Raw genomic sequence first — 22,174 nt, 5'->3', positions numbered from 1 at the left:
CACTTGTCTAAGCAGTTTCACTGCAAGGAAATTGACAAATGGTTTGCCCACTTATTTTATTTCATTTTACCCAATGTCCATTCAACTGTTGTCTACAACTTGTCCAAATCATCATTCTTAGACATAAACGGCAATGCCAGCTCTATCATTGCATACAATATCATTCAGAAATGCCATAAATCTCTCCATGGCTTATCCTTCTTCCTGATGGTTCCTGCCTCTGACGACTCATCCTGTTCTGCTTTACTGACAAGTATTAATTCCAACAGTTTGGCTACCTCCTTGCCTAGGATTCTGGCACTGCTAAGCAGAGTCTAGCTCTTCATTTTTCATTTTCCCTCTCCTCCAGTTACCCTTATCCATATTTTCCTTAACACTGGCCGTATACTCCTTAACTCTGTCTTTCCTTTACTCTTACATATCATGCCTATCTCTTTCTTCCAAATCTTGACATGTTTTTTTTTCTATGCACTCCATTATTTTGTTTTCGCCACCCTATCCCTAGCTTCTTTGACATTTCTCACTTTTCCAAGATCCTTTCATTCTGCCTTATTGCCTCCACATCTCCCCAATCTTTCCTTAGCTTCGGTGGTTATTAATGCCCTCGATCTTCGTCTTCATTCTTGCCTAACTTCTTTCATTCAGTTTGTATTCACAGATCCCTCATGATAATGGCTATTCTTTCTTCCTCCTTCCATATTCCATTTCCAGTTACAACTTCATTCATTCTGATGCATCTCTCTGACAGACAGTGTTTCAGAAACATTGTCCCCAGGGGCTCAGAAGATGTCTGTGTTGGCTAAATAAACCCCCATTCTTCAAAACCCACTCAAATAATCCACTAATCCTTACTTCACTCCCTGAGGCAGAAGATAAGCTGCCTTATAACCTCCTTCCTGTTACTGTACACAAAGGGCCTCAGGCATGACACTCAGCATCACAAACCCCTGCATAAGGTTGCTACCCCCTTGGTTCTATCATCTTGCTTATAATGCCCTAGCTAAACCATTTCTTTTTACATGTACACATACATTTGAGTATAAACTACCATGTTTTTACTACTTGATCCATCCCAGTAAGGTTTAGGCTCACCACCATTTTCATGTCTGCCATATTTCTCTTCTCCCACCCCCTTCCCAAACGATTACCCCCTTGAAGAATCTTTTTTTTTCCATTCAGGCTAGGTCTGTCTGGCCATGTTACCTGTTATGTTTCTTGCATCCACTTGCCTCTCCATCGAGTTCTACTGCCTGCCATTTAGCTAAATGTCATTACCTTCTGTCACCTTCTGTTTCTGACATCACCCTCTCTTGTGCACTGTTGGAATCCCTTCTGCACATGACTCTGGTGTCACCTCCCCTTTTCTCTTTCTATTTTTACTTTACATACTCCATCCTGACTACCCTACTGCTGTTTGACAGGTTTTTGCTTTACCTACTAACAGTCCTCATCTCCGTGCTTTACTCAAATACATCTCCTGTGCCATGGCCCTTACCATGTAAAATAACGGGCATGCCAGTAGACGGGGGTAAATGCCCTGGAAGCAAAGTGTTAGGAGGTGCAATCAGCCTTCCAAGGCAGATCCTGATCACTTTAGTGCACACCAGCATATGTGGTCAATCCAGAGCACTGTAGAGCTCCCTGGGTAGTCTAAAGTGTAGCAGCTTTCAGCTACCTTGTCACACCCACTTGTTTCCTCAATATGCAAACTCCTATTTGCCTACATGAGATTCCACAGAAATATGCAATCTCTTTCCAAATCTCTAATATTAACTTATTCTTACTCTGCAGCAAATTTTCTCAGATTCTTTGACAGCTGTTGTGTCATTAAATGTGTGCTTAACTGCTATAAAGTTAAGCACCTTGTGCAAACACCACCAATTGCCACCTAACTCTGTTTCTGCCACTGTCCCATAACCAGTCATGCACATTTGTGTTTTCACGTAATGCCAGATTTAGGATGAAGCTCTATGGCCTTCTTGTTTTATTGTAATACATTCTTGATCATTATGTGAATTGTTAGTCGCGCTGCAGTTGTGCTTCTGCGACATTGTGCCTCATATTGTTATACAATGAACTTGCATTGAAATGTAAATTGTTCTTATTGTCTAAATAATTTTACTAAAACTGTACTCTATTTTTGAGGAGCTTTTCTCACAGGGCAAGACAATGTTAGCAGGAATTTTATAGCACTGTGATCTTCGCAAGAATAGACCAAGATCAGTTAGAGATGCTCAAAAAGATATGCTTAAATACAAAATACACCACAGGATTTAGAACTGTATAATTACTACTCAAATCTGTTCTCATCAGGGTTGCAAAGTGTATGAGAGATTCACAGAGTACTTTACTGCTATGATACAAAGTCACTGGCCTGTAGCGTGATACCATCTCACTGGCAATGAGGCAGCTAGGGGTGTGGCTAATGTAAATGAGTGAGGTGCTCTTCCATGGCAATTTCACTAACATAGGAATAGAATCAAAGAATAGCTCTACCTCACTATTAGTGCAGAGAAATGTGAAAATGCACACCATCCATATACTTCTATGGCAGAAGAGAGACTGTTAGCAATGCAGCAGGCAAGTATTGTGAAACCATCAATGAATGTGACTTTGTGTACACTCGCATGTATGTGTGAGGGTGTGTGAGTGCATATGTTTGTGTATGTGTGAGAGTGTGTGAATGTGTGTGTGTGTGTGTGTGTGTGTGTGTGTGTGTGTGTGTGTGTGTGTGTGTGTGTGTGTGTGTGTTTGTGTGTGTTTATGCGCGTGCATGTGTGTGTGTGTGTGTACGTTTGTCTATAGGGGCATGATTGCTGCTGCCTGGAAACATATGTGTATGAGTGTGCATGAAATTCAGTATGTGTGCATGTGTTAGCAGGTGCTTCTGCAATTGCTTTGTATGGATTAATAGGGGAACACTATTGTGACTAGGTCTACCAGCACCAGTGTTCAGTTCAGAGACATGATAATTACCTGTGAATGAGATACTGCTCTCAACCTCTTAGCACAAGCAATCTGGACAAAAACTAAAATACTGGGGACACATAGGTCCAACAATAGGATCAGATTTTAAGTATTGCCCTTATAAACTTAAAAAGTTGCTAGAATAACAGGATTTGTGTTAGCATGCATTTTTTGGAGGATATGACATCTGAAACTCAAAAATATCTCAAATACATCTCATTGTTTACTGACCTCAATCCTCAGTGACTTGCATAAAGCCACAAATTCTATGAGGAACAAACCCAAACTATGAGGCAAAAATCTGGACATTCTGCAACAATCTGCACACATGAGAGGCATGGCTGCTCTCTGTGTGGCTTCATCATGTATCACAGAATGTTACTACTGCTGCAGTACTGGAGAAAGGGGTTCTCCAAGACATCCCTGACTGTGACATTACTCTGAATTTCGGCCTCAGTCTTATTTTTCTTTTAAAGAAGAAATTAGTTATGTACACTGCTAATGTTCAAAGCTGGTAAAATAGTCCTTGGACAAGTAGGGAAATAAATGTTTGAGAGGACATATGAAGTGCAAAGAAAGAGTAAAATGTATAAAGTTTTGGTCAGCTTAGATAAAACTGTGCCATGTGTAACTGATACCATACTTATCAACAATACAAATAAGCAAGTGTTAACGTATCCATTTCAAGATTGTCCAAGGACTGAACTGGTTGCAGATTTGTTCCAATTAGGGAAGGGAGTTAGTTGGCCGTCGTTACAAATTTTCACCGTCTCCAATGAAGTGCGAACTCAAAGTTGGTATATATAATGGGGGGGGGGGGCAAAGCCCCCCACCTTAGTGAGTTTAAAATAATGTGTTGTTTGTTACAATTGTTCAGGTGGCCAAGTAGTTTCATTCCCAGGAAAACGTTTCCATGATGTAAACGTTCAATGAAAGGGTGTTCAGTGATTAGGGTTCAATGAATAGCCATTCACGGAATTAAGCTTTCGACAAAGTGATACAGACCCAGTAAAAGTCCATATTCTAGTCAGCTCTGTGGCATAGAAGAATATAGCCCTGACTATTTCCAGGTGACCCAGGTTCAATAACCGGAATGGGCATTTGAGGTGCTGGCTTGGGAGAAGCTGGTGGTCATCTGTGCGGAGAAAACAAAAGAAATTAACAAGTTCATATCCTTGGGACATGGGATACTTGATGTTGTCATATCTGACAGTGGTTTTACAATACAGAGGTCAGGAGTTCATAAGTTTTCAGACATATTGCATCCAATCTGCACAATCAACAAACAAAGAGAAAAGTGGCAAGAGCTATTCAAAGAATGAAGAATGTTATCATAAAGAGTTGTAAAAAACTTGAGGGCTGCGATCTTAATATTCAGCAATATAAGCATACTCCAGTTTAAAGCCTCTGTCTCTCGTCTTCTTAGCTCACAGCAGACCCACAAGTTCCATTTCTTTGCTCTGGGCAATTGGAAGATTAATCCTGGCTCCTCAATGGTCTCTTGGACCACATACCTAGTCAATTCCTATGGACCTACAAACCTTGGTTCAGTTACTTTAAGACCTTTAATATCTTAAACGTTATACCTGTGTGAAAGTAACTCAGTACCTTAATACAGGACAAAATGACTTTTTTATATTTACAAAAATGTTATGTGTGTGTGTAATATATAAAATATATCACTATCATCATCAGTAATTCTCATTTTCTCTTTTTCTCCTTTTTACATGGGGTTGGGGTATTGCACCAACTGTCAGTGCTGTCCATTCAGAGCCCCTCTCCCACCTTCTTCTCTCATGAATCTGTCCATCTCCTGGATGGATGTTCTCATCACCTCTTTCCTAATCCCTGCCTCTCTCAAATCTGCTTCACCAAACTGTCTTCTGCTTTCTTGCACATGTGACTGAACCACCATAATCTGTTCCCTTTGCCTGGGGCTACTATGACTTCTCTGGAAACTTTCATTTCTTCAACAGCCCAGTAGTGTGCATCCTACTGTCTGTCTCAGACACTTCAAGCACTGTATGCCCATCATCCCAAGCTTCCTGCCATGTGTCTGTATATATGAGTATGAATACATTCTCATGATGTGCCAACCTGTCCCACAACCATTACATTTTCATGTTAAAGTTATACTACAATGATGTGTGATGATTACCCAAACATTATTTGTAAGCTCTTGCCGTACCACAATCTGTACTGCTAGGTATCTCCCCGATACTGTTCCTTTCTCTTACTCAGTTTTGTAACGCTACTAAAAATCTTACTTAGAAATCTTACAGGTTTGCATTTGCTGCTTCCCCTGCAAATTTTGATAATAACTTTCTTTATGTGCACAACTTATAAGTAAAGGTATGGCATCCAGATCCAAGGAAATTACAGTCCCACTGTACTCAGTCCTTATTAGACCAATAATTGAGTACAAGATGCCATTTGACATGTATTTGACTAGGCAGATACAGCAGTTGGAGCAACCTCAGACGCTCCTCACAAAGAAAATACAGGAAGTAAACAACATGCCCTATGAGGATAGACTGAAACCCTATTCCTTTACTCTGTCTCCTACCAGCTATTAAGGGGTGATCTATGACTGACCTAAAAGGCACTCACAAATCCAGCCCTAATGGAGCTGCTACACATCCACATGTCAAATAGCACAAGGGTCACCCGATCTAGGGATCTAAACTTAGTCAGAGACTCAAATAAAACATGCAGGGGGCACAGATATGTGTCTCAGAGGTTGCCCCTTCTTTGCAACAGGCTTCCTATTCACATTAAGCAGAGCTCTTCCCTGGCCCTTTTCAAATGCAATTTGGATCAATGGATAGGGAATCGTAAATTCACATCTAGGGTAGCACCTATGTCCCTTATGGACAGGGACAATCTGTAACATACTCAAAGGCATAGGCACAAATCCATGCTATACTTTTGCCCCTAGGAACCATATATTGAGTAAAATTGGGTAATATTTGCTAAGCTTATAATGGCTCTTAAGCCATTAGCCTAGTAATATCCTACGAACCTATGAACCTATACGCATTCATTGTTTATTTCAGTATGTTCCTGCTTGTGATCATCTACCATGATGTCTCTCTGTATAAGCAGTAGTATAGCTAGGGTAGCGTGAGGGGGGAATTGACCTGGGAACAAAACATGGGGGGGTGCGTGTTCAGCTGATCCCAATCTCTCTTTAATGCAGTACTGGCTTTTAAAAGCCAGTATTGCATTTGTGGTCAGACTCAGACCTGAGTACTATAGCACCCTTTGTGTGGTCTAAATTGTAGCAACTGTTTTTTTTCTATTGTAGCATGCAGTTGCTGCAATTTAAAAGTAAAAAAGAATGTTTTGGGGTTTTTTTTGCTAAAACCTGAGCACTGTAAAGCTCCATGCTGGCAGGCAGGGTCTAAGCTGTAGCTCTTCAATGGATGAGCTGTGGGTTGTAGATCTAACTGTACTTAGCCAATTGCTTACAATGTAGTGTTCGGCTTATTACAGTGAAGTGCTAAAATGCGCTAACACTAAAAATTCATTGTAGAGGCATATCCTGCTTTTTCCAGAACACAGCTTTACATTTTTTGGTATAGATATTATACCTAAAGATGTAAGGGGTGGACCCTGGGAGGACTTAACTGAATTAAAGGAAATGGTTTGGCAAATCAAGTTAAATGCCTGTGCCCCCCTCCCCAGGTGTGAACAAACATATTCCAATTACCGGTATATTACATTTAACATCGTATAAGATTTAAGATTTAAGGAAGCAAATAGAAAAAAAGTAAACACAATTTTTAAATACATTTCCTAAATACATTTTTTAATAAGAGGTACTTTTTGTTTTGAATTAACATGAAGCGTTGTTATTGGATATTGGTTAATCATATGACATGCAGGCAGGAATTTTTAAAATGTGTAAAACTGTGTTTTTACAGATTTTGAGGAAGTCTATGACATAAGGAGACAAAAGTGTTTAATTCTGGTTTTATTCAATCTTGGTTTTATTTGTGGTAAATAAAACTGTTCTTTGTGGTGCTGACATGTCCGTATCCACCTCTTGCTTCGGTTTTTGTTATTGTTTTTATTTGTGATTTAGGGCCTGACTGATTCAGGTTTCTTAGGTTGTATGTGGGGGGGGGGGGTATACATCTTATTAATTTTGAGGTTAAAGGAAGTAAGAATATATTCATGTAAGCAACTGAACAGTTGAGATCCTAGAAGCTGTTCTGCTGTTTGGTTAAATGGGAGCCACTTTGCCTTTTTAGTGTTATATACCGGTATTTGTTTCACTGGGAATGTATAATAAATCTACATATTTTGTTTCCCAGTGTTTGAATAGTGGATTTTTTAGTAGAGGCTGCTGATATAAGAGGAAGGCTGAATTCAAGTTGAGGAATAAGAATGTTGCAGGTCTGGTGGAGTGTGACTGATGCAGTGATGTGTTTTAGCGAATGACTGACATTTGTCTGTCATCTCTTACTAGATCTGGAATTAAAATAATGCAAAAATTAATTTGCAATAAACGTTTCACTCAGTTTAGTGGAGATTAGAAGGCTTTTCATTTAAATGCCAGCTTCAATTCTACGGTGTAAATGGCTTTGTCTCTTTTCTGTCTTCATTTGTACTGTCCTCAGTACTAATTCTCTTAGAATTAATGCAATCAGACAACTACCATTCTCATGTTTTCTCTTCCTCAGGCAAATGTAAGTGCTGGAGTCTTCAAATCTTCAGATTTCATCAAAAAATAATTTGAGCATTTTATGTACTGAGCAGAAATCCCTGGCGTCTTGTATGGTTATCATTTTTAATACGAAATTCAAGACCACAGTCATGGCTGAACAGGTGTTCGTGGTTAAGTACCTGAAAAAAAACTTTAGCTGTAACTTTACAGAGGTAGCAGAGCTATGTAACATTACGATGGAGTGCAAAGTTTTTTAACAGTATTCAAGCCCAGGGGCTGTCAAGGAACACTCATTTGTTAAATGTGACATTATAAACATCATTCTCCTACAAGTTATCAAGTTTAGTCTTAAAAGAAGAGATCTTAACAGCTAACCTAATGTTAATTTATTCCATATTATACAATGGTAGCTTGTTATCATTTAATAATGTGCATGCTGATTGGTCAGTCCAACCAGTGTGCCCATTGTAGATTGAGCATATACCAACAGAAAAAAGTCTGGCCCCGTGGACTTTATTCTATTAATATATGTTACGGCTTTCTAGTTTTCTTGAGCTAAGAAGTAGAGAAGGACATATGGAGGGCAGAGAAAATACAAAGAAAATCAGGAACATTATGCAAAACTAGAGAAATGGACCTAATTTTCCTTGTATTTTTGCTAATGTCTGTCTCATTCCTCTAAACTGTCCAGATTTCACAGTTTTTTTTTTAAAAAAAAGAAGCAACTGAGACCTTCCTTTCTCTGCTGCTTGCTTTCCAAAGCAGTGATGTACCGCGTAAGTGTGGCTATGTAAATCCCATACGCATGTGCAGTATGTCAGCAACGTGGCAGAGTATGAAAACAATACAGAACACTGTGGTGCAATTATACAAAGACATTATTTATGAAAAGTAAGTAGCTTCTTAAATAATATCATTGTATAATAGCATAAGCAATGAGTGTGTGTGTGTGTGTGTGTGTGTGTGTGTGTGTGTGTGTGTGTGTGTGCCCTCATAATTAAATCACACAAACCATGGGTAAATCTTCAGTCTATCACACCTACTCATCGGTTATTGCTATATTACAGTGATGGCAACCATTAAAAGTTTACTGTGAAGACTCATTACGCTGTGGTATTTTGAGGTTGATTTTGTTATATCTATGAAATTGGGTGTTACATGATAAAGTTATATTAAATTTAGTCCATCACTGTAGATGTTATAAGCAATAATTACCTTATCCCTCATATAGTGATATTGAAGAGATAATAGTTTCACATCCCTACACTTACCACTGTAATTAATGTTTTTATAAATGAAATTTTTAAGTGCATTTTCTTTGTACTGATTCTAGTTTTTGCACTGAGACCTTCAGTAAAAACAGAAACTATTGTTGTATTCTAAAATGGGATTCAGATAAAATATTAAGTTGTTTTTGTCCCAGAGGGAAATTGATTTAAAAATGAATCTCATAAAGCTGAGGGCTTGATTTTTAATTGTAGTAACATGGCTGCCAAAAGACAGATTTGCTATAATTAGTATTCTCAAATCTTTATATACTCGAGTTTCAAGATGTGCAGTCCCATCAAGGAGAAGCTCTTGGTTAACTCCTAGGGCCTAAAATATATTACTTTGCATTTGTTTGGCCTAAATCTTAGAACTCTCCTTCTGGAGAGTAAGTATAATAAGGGTTAGGAGAGTGGTCTACTAGTTAAGGTGTTTGCCCTACAAACACAAGGTGCACGGTTTGAGTCTTACAAGGGATAATTGGCTAGGCTTAAAAAGGCTCGCAAGGGCAGTTAGCTTAGTACGAACCTGTGGCATTGTACAGATGTCCAATTAAGAATACTTTGATTGTTAAATAGTCAATATTACTCTATGTAAAACTGATTTTACAGTCACTTGCATATTTTGAGATCTAAAAACATCTGCTTGTGAGACAAATTGAAAAGACTAAATTCAAAAGACAAGGACTGTAAAGGAAACCCTGAGGTAGTCTAGCTTTCAATGACAAAACGTTAGAGCACATACCAAGTAAGGAGACACACTGAGTTCAGCCATTGAGCCAATTATTAACCCAGTTTACTAAACAGGGGTTAAAGATGCGATAAACAAGAGCAATGTTGATGGAATTGTGAGAAAGAGTATCAATGGTTTTGTACGATCTATGGACACAACTCTGACAGATAGTCCCAGGTCTACAGCCATGGCAACTTGATTGCAAAATTTGACGAGATTTGTCAAAGTTGATTTATCATGACTAAATCTATTTTGATGCGAATCGGTAAAAGCCATCATAATATGCTAGATTACGCATGAGGCCTAATAAGCCTTTTTCAAAACTTTTTCATAAAACTGGTGTTAAACCTATAGGCCTACAGCTAAAAATAACTGAGGTTTACCGATTTTTAATGACTGCAGAAATGAAAGATTACACATTCTTTTTAATAATTTGTCAAATATTTGATAATGTCACTGATAGCAGCTATGCATTCTGCAGGAATGTAATGTAATTCCATTGATATTTTGTACATGAGCTTTTTCAAAAACTTAATTATAAGTTACTTGCTAAATAATGGACATAGTGTGTTAGGAGAGGGTAGGCACAATAATTGAGTTGAATGTCTGACATTAAATGCAGAATCAACATTTGAAAAATAAACACTGACTTTGTTAACCATATCCTTAGGATTGGTGAATAATTTCTCTTAAATGATAATAGGTTTTTTATTTCATGGAACAATTAACATATTTGAAAAATATTTCTTTTTTTTAAGTGTATACGGCTAATTTAAGTGTATCACATTTTAATAACACAAAATACTTCTTATTCAACTGATTTATCTTTTTTTTCTTGTCTGAGAAGTTTTTTTTTTAATTTTTAATAGACACATTTTCTCCTGTATAGGTGTGATGAAAGGAGGTACTGCCAACACAGCTAGCTGGAATTTTGTAAATAATTATATGTTATATGTGAATATCAAAATGATTTATATAAGGGATGCTTATATGACAAATATATTAGAACTGTATGTCATGTGTATATCAAAACTGATTTGTACAGATGTTCGTGTTGAAAATGTATTTGTAAAGTGCTTGTGTTTGAAATGTATCCACAGTGTGCCCTACTGGAGAGAACAGAAATGTACGTGCACTATTGTAACTGTTTAAATGTATATGTTTTAATGGAGGAAACTAGCAACCAGGAGGTTAACCTCAGTCCAGCAAATTTTAAAATATATCTGAAATTAAATCACTTTATAGGCTCAGCCATATCTCACAGGTTTCAGTGCAGCCAGAGACACAAAGTATGTACTAGGAAGCTTTCTGTATTGTCTTTGGGATGAACTAATTACTACTCTGCAAGCATGGAGGGATGCAAATGTTTTTTGACTTCCAGCACCTGCCACAGATCTGAGCAAAAGCCCTTGTGTGTTTTACAGGTAGGAGCTAAATCCTGCTAGCTTCCAACAATGGGGTTTGCATGGGAACCAGAAGTCAGATGACCAGAAATGATGTAATTCTGGAAGCTATACTACAGTTAATATTTTAGATATTATTTTGAGAAGTCTCTTAGTGAGACTAAGCATTCTGTATTCTGTCTTGCCTGACAACAAGAAAGGCCATTCACCACATCATCTGCCTTGCTCTATTAAGTAGGGATTATCCTAAAGTCAGTTAGGAATATAGTAAAGCTTAATTTAGATACTGTGTTTCTTTATTTGTCTGCACCTGTCCTTCAATATTATTTTAAATATTTCCTGTGACTAGATTTCTGATGTCACTGTGAATATATACTTAGTATTTTCTTGTTCTTTTATTATTTACTATTAAATATATTTAAAACTTTCATTGTGGCTGATCTTTGTAGAGATATTTATGTTTTTAGAGTACTTGCATATTTATTTGGTGACACTGCATGGGACACTCCTAATAGCCTTGCTCTTGGTCAGACTACCATTTGTATTAATATGAATTTCACTCAGTGTATTGGGTACCCTTGTAAGTGCCTTAAAGTAGCTGGTGAGGGGTTCTGGTGACAGCGATAACTATCATATAGTCTGAGCAAGAGGGGGCATAACTAGTAAACCTGTGCCATCCTTTCCCAGGTGTGTGTGGGTGTTTGTGTTTGCAAATCAAATCTCAAAGAGTGTTTGTGTTAGCTACTTGGGCAGGTACACGAAGCACTGGTTGGACAGAGAGAGTGTTGGAGAACTTGGCTTAGAACCCTGGTTAAGGACTCAACTCTATAGCTGTGCCAGTGGGGAGTCTTATTGGGGATCTGGAGAAAGAGAGGCATCAGACCCAGACTGACTGTGTTCTCTGTGTGCTTTTAAGGGAAATTGTGCTTGATTGTGCTTGATGCAGAGAGCTGCATCTGGGGATATTGTGTGTGTGCACCTGTTATCCTCTCAGTGAACGTTCCCCACAGATGCCAGTGGTGAGGATTGAGGCTCTTTGATTACTGGTCCAGAGGTGGAGGGTCATCACAATACTTTACAAAGATTACAGTCCCACCAGAAAGAAGTCTTTCTAGGTTTTCTGTTTTACTGAGTGTAAGATGTGTCTTCCATGAAATCTTTTAAGATAGATTCAGGGATGAGTACCTATTGTCTTTTGGGCATAACTTAGTTGATCACATGACCTTATTAATGCAAGCATGTAACCCAGAAACATTTATAGTAATGAAGTTATATCTTTTAATAACTTGGATGGCTCAGTGGTGCAGCAGTAGCAATGTTGTCTCACAACAAGAAGTTCTCCGGTTCGATTCTCGGCTGAGGTATCTTCTGTTTACAGTCTGCATGTCCTCCCTGTGTTTGTGTGGGTTTCCTCTGGGAGCTCCAGTTTCCTCCCATCTTACAAAGACATGCATCTGGAGCCTTTCTCCCCGGGCCTCTGCTGAAAATTGGTTTTGTTTCAAGTCGGACTTTCCCGGTTAACAAATGTTAAATAAATAAATAAATGATTTGAGGTAAAGATTTATAACCAAAAGAAATAGCGAGTAACAAACAGTGGTTGTCAGAATTACCTAAGGATAAGTCAAAATTTACCGAGGAAACTTTGTGTTCACAGTTTGTTAAGACTAAATAAAACATTTTATCAGGAGTAGGAAACGGACTGACTGATATAAGTTCGGCGTTAAAATGAAGTGAAGGAAATCTTGTTCTGTTTTATGACAGTAACGACAAGTTCTCCAATTAATTCTTGGATAGTTAAAGTCTGCTACTGTAATGACATACTTATAGTGCAATTATAAGTTCAGAAACAAAATAACAGTAAATAGGTAGTCTGACACTTCAGTAATCACTGATATATCAATGTTCCTTGTTTTTTATATGAGAAAGTTTTAGATGTTTACTTCCACAGCTGGGAACATTACAGTAATAAAGGTTAACAGACTTGTATTAACATGGTATGCAGGTTGTTGCACTAACAGAAAAGCCATAAAAGTACTCAGAAATTATTAAATTGTAATGAAAACAAAGTCAGAAGTGTAACTTCTCTGGTGTAACCCATCATTACCAAATATACAGCCGCCTACAATAAAATCCTCCCAATAGGTTAGTAGTTTCATTTTATAAATAGCACGTAGTTGTCCTAACCAGTTCTTGAATAGAATTACTTTCATTTAAGAACAGTCATTCCACTTTGGAGCTCAGATAATTTCATGTAGAATAACACTGATTTTGTGTGATTCAAGTATTTCCAGCATTTCTAATTGCACATTTTCATGTAATTTAAAGGAGCTGACAGTAGATCTTTAGCTCCACAGTAAATCATAATGGTGTTACATTCAAAGTATCCAGAGAGTAAGTTTTGAGATAATTAAATGAAATATATAGTCAAATTAGAATCAGTAATGGATAACTTTCTTCTGATAGGAGGAATTATTTCATTACTTAATGTATTTTTTCAAACTATTATCATTAGGAACTGAGAGTAAAAATGATCTGTAATCTGCTAAAATATAATTCACATTAGGATGTTCTCACTTAACTGTGAAGATACAATATACATACATACACACACACACACACACACACACACACACACACACACACACACACACACACACACACACACACACACACACACACACACACACACACACACACACACACAAACACACACACACTCCACTACAGATTCAGCAGTGTCTTCCTCTGTTTTCTGAGGTCTTATTCTTGAGGTACATCTCTATGAATATGCATCCTGCAGAACAGTACCCCTACACCCCATGTAGGGTCCATCATTAGTGTGCATTATTTCTTCCTTCTATCAATGGCATCCCCCTCCCAATACTCTGTTTGCCTTTCATACTGCACTGGATTTTGTTTGGTTAATTTCAAGTCCATAGCATTTATTTTAATACTGAACAGTTCTCTTAGTAAGTCACTAATTTTCTTTTCTCCCAGTGGTGATTGTGGTGGGGAGCTAGCCACTTGTTTGAGCCAATAAGCATTTGGGGTGCATAGCAAGCCTTTTCAGCAGCAGAAGGAAAGGAAATTACCCCTCTGAAAGTCACTCGTAAGATATCAGATGCTGTCTGGGAGATGATGTCATTATTCGAATGTAAGCACAGAGCAGTGACCATCAATGGTCACACAAACTATGAGGTACAGAAACTCAGCATGCTGGAACCACAGTAGTGTCACAAGGATCTAAGGCCAAAGCATATTACAGGAAGCATGCTTAAGGAGTGTTTAAGACCAGTCATAGACTACAATGCCTCCTTTGGCATGTACCTGACCAGGAATACGCAGCAACTGTGACCTCAGAAGTTTCTTACAAAAAGAATACAAGGCATAAAAAACCTGCCTTATGCAGAGCACCTTAAAGTTCTTTTCCTCTACTCAGTCTCCTATACATTGCTGAGGGGGGATCTATGCCTGGCTTACAAGGCATCCACAAACCCCACACTTATGAATCTCTTCCATATTCGTAAGTCAAACAGTATGAGAAATAAAAGGTCTAAGGACCTGAATTTTGTCTGTGATTTAAACAAAACATGCTGGAGAGACAGATGTGTCCCAGAGACTGCCCCTTCTATGGAACAGGCTTCCCATCTAGGTGAAGCTGAGTTCATCTATTACCCAGGTTAACCACAACCTAGACCAGTGGATGGGGAATAGGAAATGTACACCTGGCCTGGCACCTGTGTCCCTTATGGAAAGTGGTAGCTTATAAATGCCTGACTGTCACTATAATACTTGGATACAGACATTATTCTTTCAGGAAAAGTTGGCTAGATTTAGAAAGGGCCCTGGGTCATTAGCCTAGTAACAATCTACGAATCTTGAATCTATAAGTAAGGAGAAGAAATCTTGAAGAAAGGAGAGAAATTAATTCTTTAGCAAGAGTGGTAGACTTCATAAGCAGACAGTAACCAGTTTAGCACGGGGAAAAATAATTTCATTTTTTTTTAAGAATGAGATAGGAAATATGAAAACTTGGAAAAAAATATAGCAGAGGAAGAAGTAATATATAATTTGCTATATGGTTCTGGGAAGAAGTAATATATAGATTACTATATGGTTCAGTGAATGGCAGACCTGGTGGTTAGGTGGCATGAATCTGTAAGTAACGCGGCTCCTTGCTTTTGTTCTGGAGGCTCCTGCTGTTAGTTTTCTATCACTACCCCTCTGGGTCTCACTCTAATTTAATTTGCCTCTCAATGGCCGTGTTCTCCAGCATTTCAGTGGATCACTTTGTTATATGTGACCTCCAAGTACCTCAACGATATAAACCACTTCCTAATGAAGCCATGGTTTCACACCACTTCAATGTATAATGTCAGGCATGCATCATCATGTTTGTGTTTGTGTGCGTGTGTTTATTTGTAACACAGAGATTCATTTGAAGCACATTCCTGTTTAGTATGTACCTGTGTGAGTTCAGTCCTTCAAAAACCTGTAAGACCTTCTCTTCGACATCTTCTTCAACTTTACCAGGTATAATCCTGAAGAAAGAAAAACAGAAGCATGTCTGTAAAAGCCGAATTGCTGGTTTGCTACATCAGAAGAAAATCACATCAGTAAACATAAGCAGCACACAACATTTGGTTCTTCTCTCCCTCTCTGTAGCCCTTCATTAGCTGGATGTGAGAAATCACAACACGAGTTCAAATGTCCTGAAATACCCTGACTACAGTCAGCCATACCCATTCAGATTAGTGTCTTGCCCGCTCCCCCCTCAAGTTTAGGACTACAGATTTTACATTTAATATGGATAGTGAGACTGAAAACATAATTATGGATAAGATTATTCATTTGTCTGCATTGACTCTCCCTCTGTATGTCTGTCTGTCCGACTGTCTCTCTTTCACGCTCTCTCAGTTTGCAGGTTTTTTTCCCATGTATAAGAGTTTTATTGAGTCATTCATTTCTAAGAGTCCTACTTTGTAGAAACAGAAGCTTGATAATCTGAAGAAGGATGTGGGAGTCAGATGAGAAATGGGAAGAATGTTGTTCTTAGTTAAGCACTAGCTGTATGATGAAAAGTACACATTAGGTTTGGGCTGACCCCTACAGTTGCCACAATATGCTCTTATCTTCATGTTTCGTCAACAGTACATTCCTAATTTTTCGCCCACAAAACTAGCTCCAAAGCCCAGTGCCAGGCTGTCTCCGTAGAAGTTTTTGGGCTGATGCAGACCTCTCCACTAGCAGTCACAGTCATCTACAGATGGAAGGTATGCAAACCAGCACTTAAGGATCTAAACCCTGTCTCTCTCATATCGTCAGTTACTGGCTGTATGTGGAAATGAGAAGATGGCTTTGTCGTCAGCTGATTCAATTTCATGAACTTTCCTACACTCGTACACATGGGACAGTCTAACAGAAATCAAGTTGTTTTGTCTTATTCAAGTAAGCATTATAATTTCATAAGATTTATAAGAACTTCAAGGCAATGGAGTCACATGGCCATTTACACCCTGCAAGTATTCACCCTTAGGCTGTACCCCCTTTCGCTAGAAGTATGAAGCTAGCCAACTCTGGGATGAATTTCTGGGTACTAATCCAATCATCAAGGTTCTGCCTAAAGAATGATTGTGTATTTCACTTCTTAATCTGCAGGGCTAATCTGTTTCATAGCTGGGGAGGTGCTTCATGATGATTATGTCTCTCCAACATGTTTTACTTATCAGCTGGTAAAGATTTAGGTCCTTCATTTGGTATTTATAGAAGTACTGTACTTGTGGAGATGCAACAGATCCAGGAGAACAGGGTCTCTAGTGGCATGGAAGGGAAGGCATAGCTCTCCCCTCAAGGGTGTGTAAGATACTGAATAAAGACATAGTGTTTCCAGTATCTCTTGGTAGATCTTAGTCTTTAACCCCATGATCCTCTTAGTTAGGAACTTCTGGGATCTTCTATGTTGTTTGATATGCCTGATAAGGTACAGTCCAAAGGGGGGTTTTGTCAATAACTGCTCTAATGAATTTTGGAAATAAGGGAAGATTTTCCCTTGGCAATTAGCTGCACTAAGTAGAAGGGTTTTCTGGCTAGTACCATCACAGGATGATCAGAATATAGAGAATTATCAAATGACGAGCCAAGATTTTGAACATTTTCATTTTGTACTCAGTTATTGTCTATGCCATATGTTGAAGGGAGGGGCTGTCTACCAAATGTGATAATATTGCCCTGTTTTGCATTTATTTTGAGCCCGTTTTTGGGGATCAGTTATTTATGTGTGTGTGCAATTTCTTGATGAAGGATTATTTAATCAGAGGGGGATTTAACAATAACTCCCACTTGGCAGTCAATTCCAAACCTATCTAACCAGAGATCTTGGTTTCTACTCCAAAGATGACAAAAGTGAATATCAAAAAGAAAGGTCTCAACACTTACGTTAAGTAGGAGTTTGTTATCTGCGAGCATACAACAGGCACTACATTGCCTGAGAATTCCAAGTGCTAAGAGGCAGGCAACAGAAAGGAGACAAGCAGGCTGACCTTCCAGTTTTGTCCAGTAATTCAGGAAATGTTAAGAAATACACATAATGAACTACATTTAGCTATATGCTGTAGTTTGCCAAGGGTTGTAGCTGCTAACATATGGATGGATTCACTGACTAAGTCAGAATAACTATATGTAATTATATCCACTACTTTAGGATGAGATGCAACTAAGTGAGTTATTTTCTGGATGAGCACAGTGGGTAACAAAGAATAAATATACATAGTTATATGCGCTGATTTGTGAGGGGTTGTCACCAAGTGGGTTATCACATGGATGGACTCATTCAGTAACACAGAATAAATATATGAAGTAAATGAGATGGTTAAAGGAGGAAAGCCCACTCTGAGCTATTAATATAAAATAAAGAATATTAGATTTATGGAGTAGTTGTGGCTTGTATTGCTCTGGGCAAACAAGGGGTACTTACTGGCTGTGATGGCAACTGTAAACTTATGAGCAGTGCAGAGCAGCTACTGGTTACTTGGAGGACTAGACAGTAATCCAAGACCACACAGCATCTCATTGCCCATCTATGGGCTGCTATGGACAGTTGGAAGTTCTGCTAATAACACTTGACTAAGCAAGGTCTGGGAGAAGGAGTAGATGTGAGCACATATGATGGTTAAGATGCCCCCTTCCGTACACACGTTACAGTGGCACAGCACAAAGAGTGCCAATGCACAAAACCTTCATAAAAAGTCTAATCTATAACAATAGAAAACAGCAAGAAAAAGCTCAACAGAGCACACCAACCAATAGCAATACAATTTCATCTCAGCAGAAAGCACAAACCTAGAAATAATCTGGTTTTGTCTTCTGCCACCAGAAAAGACTGGTAATTTAAATTCAAACCAAGGTCACTAATATCAGCCAGAAACAGCGCTTCTTTTATTCGTATACTCAATATTTAGCAAAATCAAGCAAAAATCACTTAGCCATGTGGTCTAGGATTTGGCAGGAGAGTCAGATCAACTTTAAACTGGTCACAATCTTGGCCTTTATTTATAATAATAGAAAACAGCAAGAAAAAAGGTGAATGATGTACAGCAACCAACAGCAGCACACTAGAATTTCACGTCAGTAGGAAACACATGCCTAGAACTAGTCTTCTTTTCTCTTCTTCCGCAAGATATTATCAGCAATTTAAATTCCAATCAAGGTCACAAAAATCAGCTGAAAATGGTGCGCTGCAGAATTACTAAGGACAGTATTAATCAAAACAAAGCAAAAGCTACTAAGCCCAAGTAACCTTGCCTTCGGTAGTAGAGTCAGATTCAGTATGAACAGGTCATATTCTACATCCTTTTTATAACAATGGAAAACAGCAAGAGAAGCCTATTAAAGCTCACCGACTAATAGCAATACATTAGCATTTATGTCTCTTGGTAAAGTATATTGTTATGTCTTAATTCCATCAGTTCCCTTCTCCCGCATTCTCCACTTCCATCCAGGTGTCTTCCCCATTTTTTATACAGGAAAAAAATCATAACTTGCATTGAAAAAGAGATGACTTTGATATTTTATATGTGTATTTCAGTGCTATTCTAACCTGAATTTCTTCAGAATGTCCCCAACACTCATCTTAATGTACACTACATTTGTTTTCACACGTTCACTGCCTGAATGTGTTGGAGGTAGCCTGAACTTCTGGATAAAAATATGAAAATACTTCTTATGCCCTCTACCAATCTCCCTCATTAAATTTTGGTCACTGATGAAGCACACAAAACCAAAACCTCCATATGCTGTCAATATTAGTTGTCCAGGTCTCTCTCTACTGTTTGAAGTCTATCTCAGATTATTCTGGGAGGAATGTCACCATTTCTTCTTAACACAGTAGGCACTATAAGAAAGCATTTTTCTGCCCATCACAAAAAATTTCCTCATCAGACTAGATTCAACAGTGCAATTCATCTCTAAATGGTACTTACTTATCCACTGGTGTGTATGGCAGAGTCGACAATTCATATTCCTGTGGGTTACAAAGGAAAACAAAAATGTGCATTAGGAGTACATTAAAACCAATTATGTATGTTTTCATGAAATTGTAGTAATAGTTATTAGACCTTCCACAATCCATACACTGATTCATTTTATCACCACATTCTAGTATTTAACAGTTTTACTTCTCTTTGGCTATTTCGGCGTGTAATATAGTGGACCCACTGTTTTTCATTTTTTTTCTACTAGTTTCACTTTTTGTTCAGAACTACCAAGCTAAGATAATTTGGGGCATCTGATGTTAGTGTGATGTCTCTGATATCATATCTGTACTGAGTTTACTGTGGGCACAAATAACAAAACCCCATCGAGGTGGTCCATCAACTACTATTCATTTTGCAAGTAATGTATTCTTGTTTTGAAAGAAATGCAGCCAATGACCATATGCACATTCAAGATAATTCGACTTCACTGCATGCAGATTGAAAAGCTATTCAAATATGACCTGTGGAAGGTCACTGCCTCTTCAAGTGATAGATGGCCAAAAAATGATCAATGAAACAAAATAACTAATGTGGTCTGGGGGCACGATCTTAAAGCTACTCAGTAAACTAAAGAGAATGCTGCACACTGATGACTATAGTGTAAAATGCTAGGAAGCCATCAAAAACAACAGAGGAAAGCATTTGTTATTAAGCTGTCACTTTATACAAGCATACACCTTCTCAGAGTAAGAGGTTTATAAAGAGCTCAATATTACAACTTTACACTATACACAAAAGGATAAGTCCAGTCAGCTCTAAATGTACAAGGAAGCTGTATTAAATCAGGCATATAGGCAGCTTACTTACAATTCATGAGCAGTTACAGAACACTTTTACTTTTGAAGTATTAATGTCAACAGGACAAGTGTTCAAAGTATTTATTTGACAGACGCCATGAAATTGGCATTTTCCTTAAGTGATAGTTAGTAAACCCTGAGTCATCTGACCTGCTCCTCAATCGAATCCTTGGTAATGCACTCAGGGATTGCCAGTCAGGTCTTGCTACCCTTTTAGCTGCTCACAACTAAAATTGGATTTTAGCTCTGGAACAACAATTGTTCAGAGACTGTATGGCTTGGAGAATGCACAAAATAAGAATACTACAATTCGCCTTTTTTTTTCTAATGCACATTAAAAAATTAGTACTTGGAAGATGAGAGTGGACTTTTGAGTAACTTTGACTGCAGGACTCTCCAAGAGGGTTCTCATGGTACTGTGAACTTGGTAAATAAAATAGCAAAACTGAAAAGCAGCCTGACAAAAAAAATCTTCTTTTGTGACTGAACTGTGTGACTGAACTGATTCACTGCATTGAAGAACTGCAATGACGGGAGTCAGGCATGTGATGGGAATTAAGGGAGGGACTAAACTGAAGAATTCTATGAACTGATTCACTGCATTGAAGAACTGCAATGACGGGAGTCAGGCATGTGATGGGAATTAAGGGAGGGACTAAACTGAAGAATTCTATGAACTGATTCACTGCATTGAAGAACTGCAATGACGGGAGTCAGGCATGTGATGGGAATTAAGGGAGGGACTAAACTGAAGAATTTTATGAACTGATTCACTGCATTGAAGAACTGCAATGACGGGAGTCAGGCATGTGATTGGAATTAAGGGAGGGACTAAACTGAAGAATTCTATGAACTGATTCACTGCATTGAAGAACTGCAATGACGGGAGTCAAGCATGTGATGGGAATTAAGGGAGGGACTAAACTGAAGAATTCTATGAACTGATTCACTGCATTGAAGAACTGCAATGACGGGAGTCAGGCATGTGATGGGAATTAAGGGAGGGACTAAACTGAAGAATTCTATGAACTGATTCACTGCATTGAAGAACTGCAATGACGGGAGTCAGGCATGTGATGGGAATTAAGGGAGGGACTAAACTGAAGAATTCTATGAATTGATTCACTGCATTGAAGAACTGCAATGACGGGGGTCAGGCATGTGATGGGAATTAAGGTTGGGACTAAACTGAAGAATTCTATGAACTGATTCACTGCATTGAAGAACTGCAATGACGGGAGTCAGGCATGTGATGGGAATTAAGGGAGGGACTAAACTGAAGAATTCTATGAACTGATTCACTGCATTGAAGAACTGCAATGACGGGAGTCAGGCATGTGATGGGAATTAAGGGAGGGACTAAACTGAAGAATTCTATGAACTGATTCACTGCATTGAAGAACTGCAATGACGGGAGTCAGGCATGTGATAGGAATTAAGGGAGGGACTAAACTGAAGAATTCCAAGTGTCGAGCTGTCGTAATGTCTATGGCATATAGGCCTACTAGTTACTGAAAATGGACCACTTCTTGCCAGATATTTTTTTTTTCTTCCCATTTAAAATGAGTTTACAGTATATGTTATAAAGTATATCAGAGTCTATTTGCAAATTAGCTCTTTCTTCAGGTAGCCTAGAGACATTACTGAGAAGGATGGAGTCCTCTGAAAATTGTATCAATATTGACATAACAGTGTTGTTCTTCCATTTCATTGTGGCTACAATATAGTGTTCTTCTGGACTCTGGTTCTCCCAGTACAAAAGATGCAGTAGTAAAATTGCCAGAGGACAGCTTAAGTAGCTATTTA

General features: G+C 38.3%; 1 protein-coding gene across 3 annotated transcripts in view; it reads right to left on the bottom strand.

The window, feature by feature from the left end:
- Positions 1 to 22,174, bottom strand: part of LOC122790732 (adenylate cyclase type 2-like) — a 1,393,058-nt gene that overhangs the window by 379,077 nt on the left and 991,807 nt on the right. For all 3 annotated transcript variants that reach the window (XM_044058316.1, XM_044058314.1, XM_044058315.1), the window contains exons 12-13: positions 19,518 to 19,558; positions 15,507 to 15,581 (exon numbers count right to left, since the gene is read on the bottom strand). In XM_044058316.1, the coding sequence (XP_043914251.1) occupies positions 15,507 to 15,581; positions 19,518 to 19,558 (116 nt within the window). The remainder of the gene's footprint in view (positions 1 to 15,506; positions 15,582 to 19,517; positions 19,559 to 22,174) is intronic.

This window comes from Protopterus annectens, chromosome 16.part0, assembly GCF_019279795.1.
Source record: "Protopterus annectens isolate FY-2018-M chromosome 16.part0, PAN1.0, whole genome shotgun sequence".
Classification (NCBI taxonomy): domain Eukaryota; kingdom Metazoa; phylum Chordata; order Ceratodontiformes; family Protopteridae; genus Protopterus; species Protopterus annectens.
The sequence above is the reverse complement of the archived record's forward strand: the minus strand, read 5'-3'. Positions and strand labels throughout refer to the sequence as shown.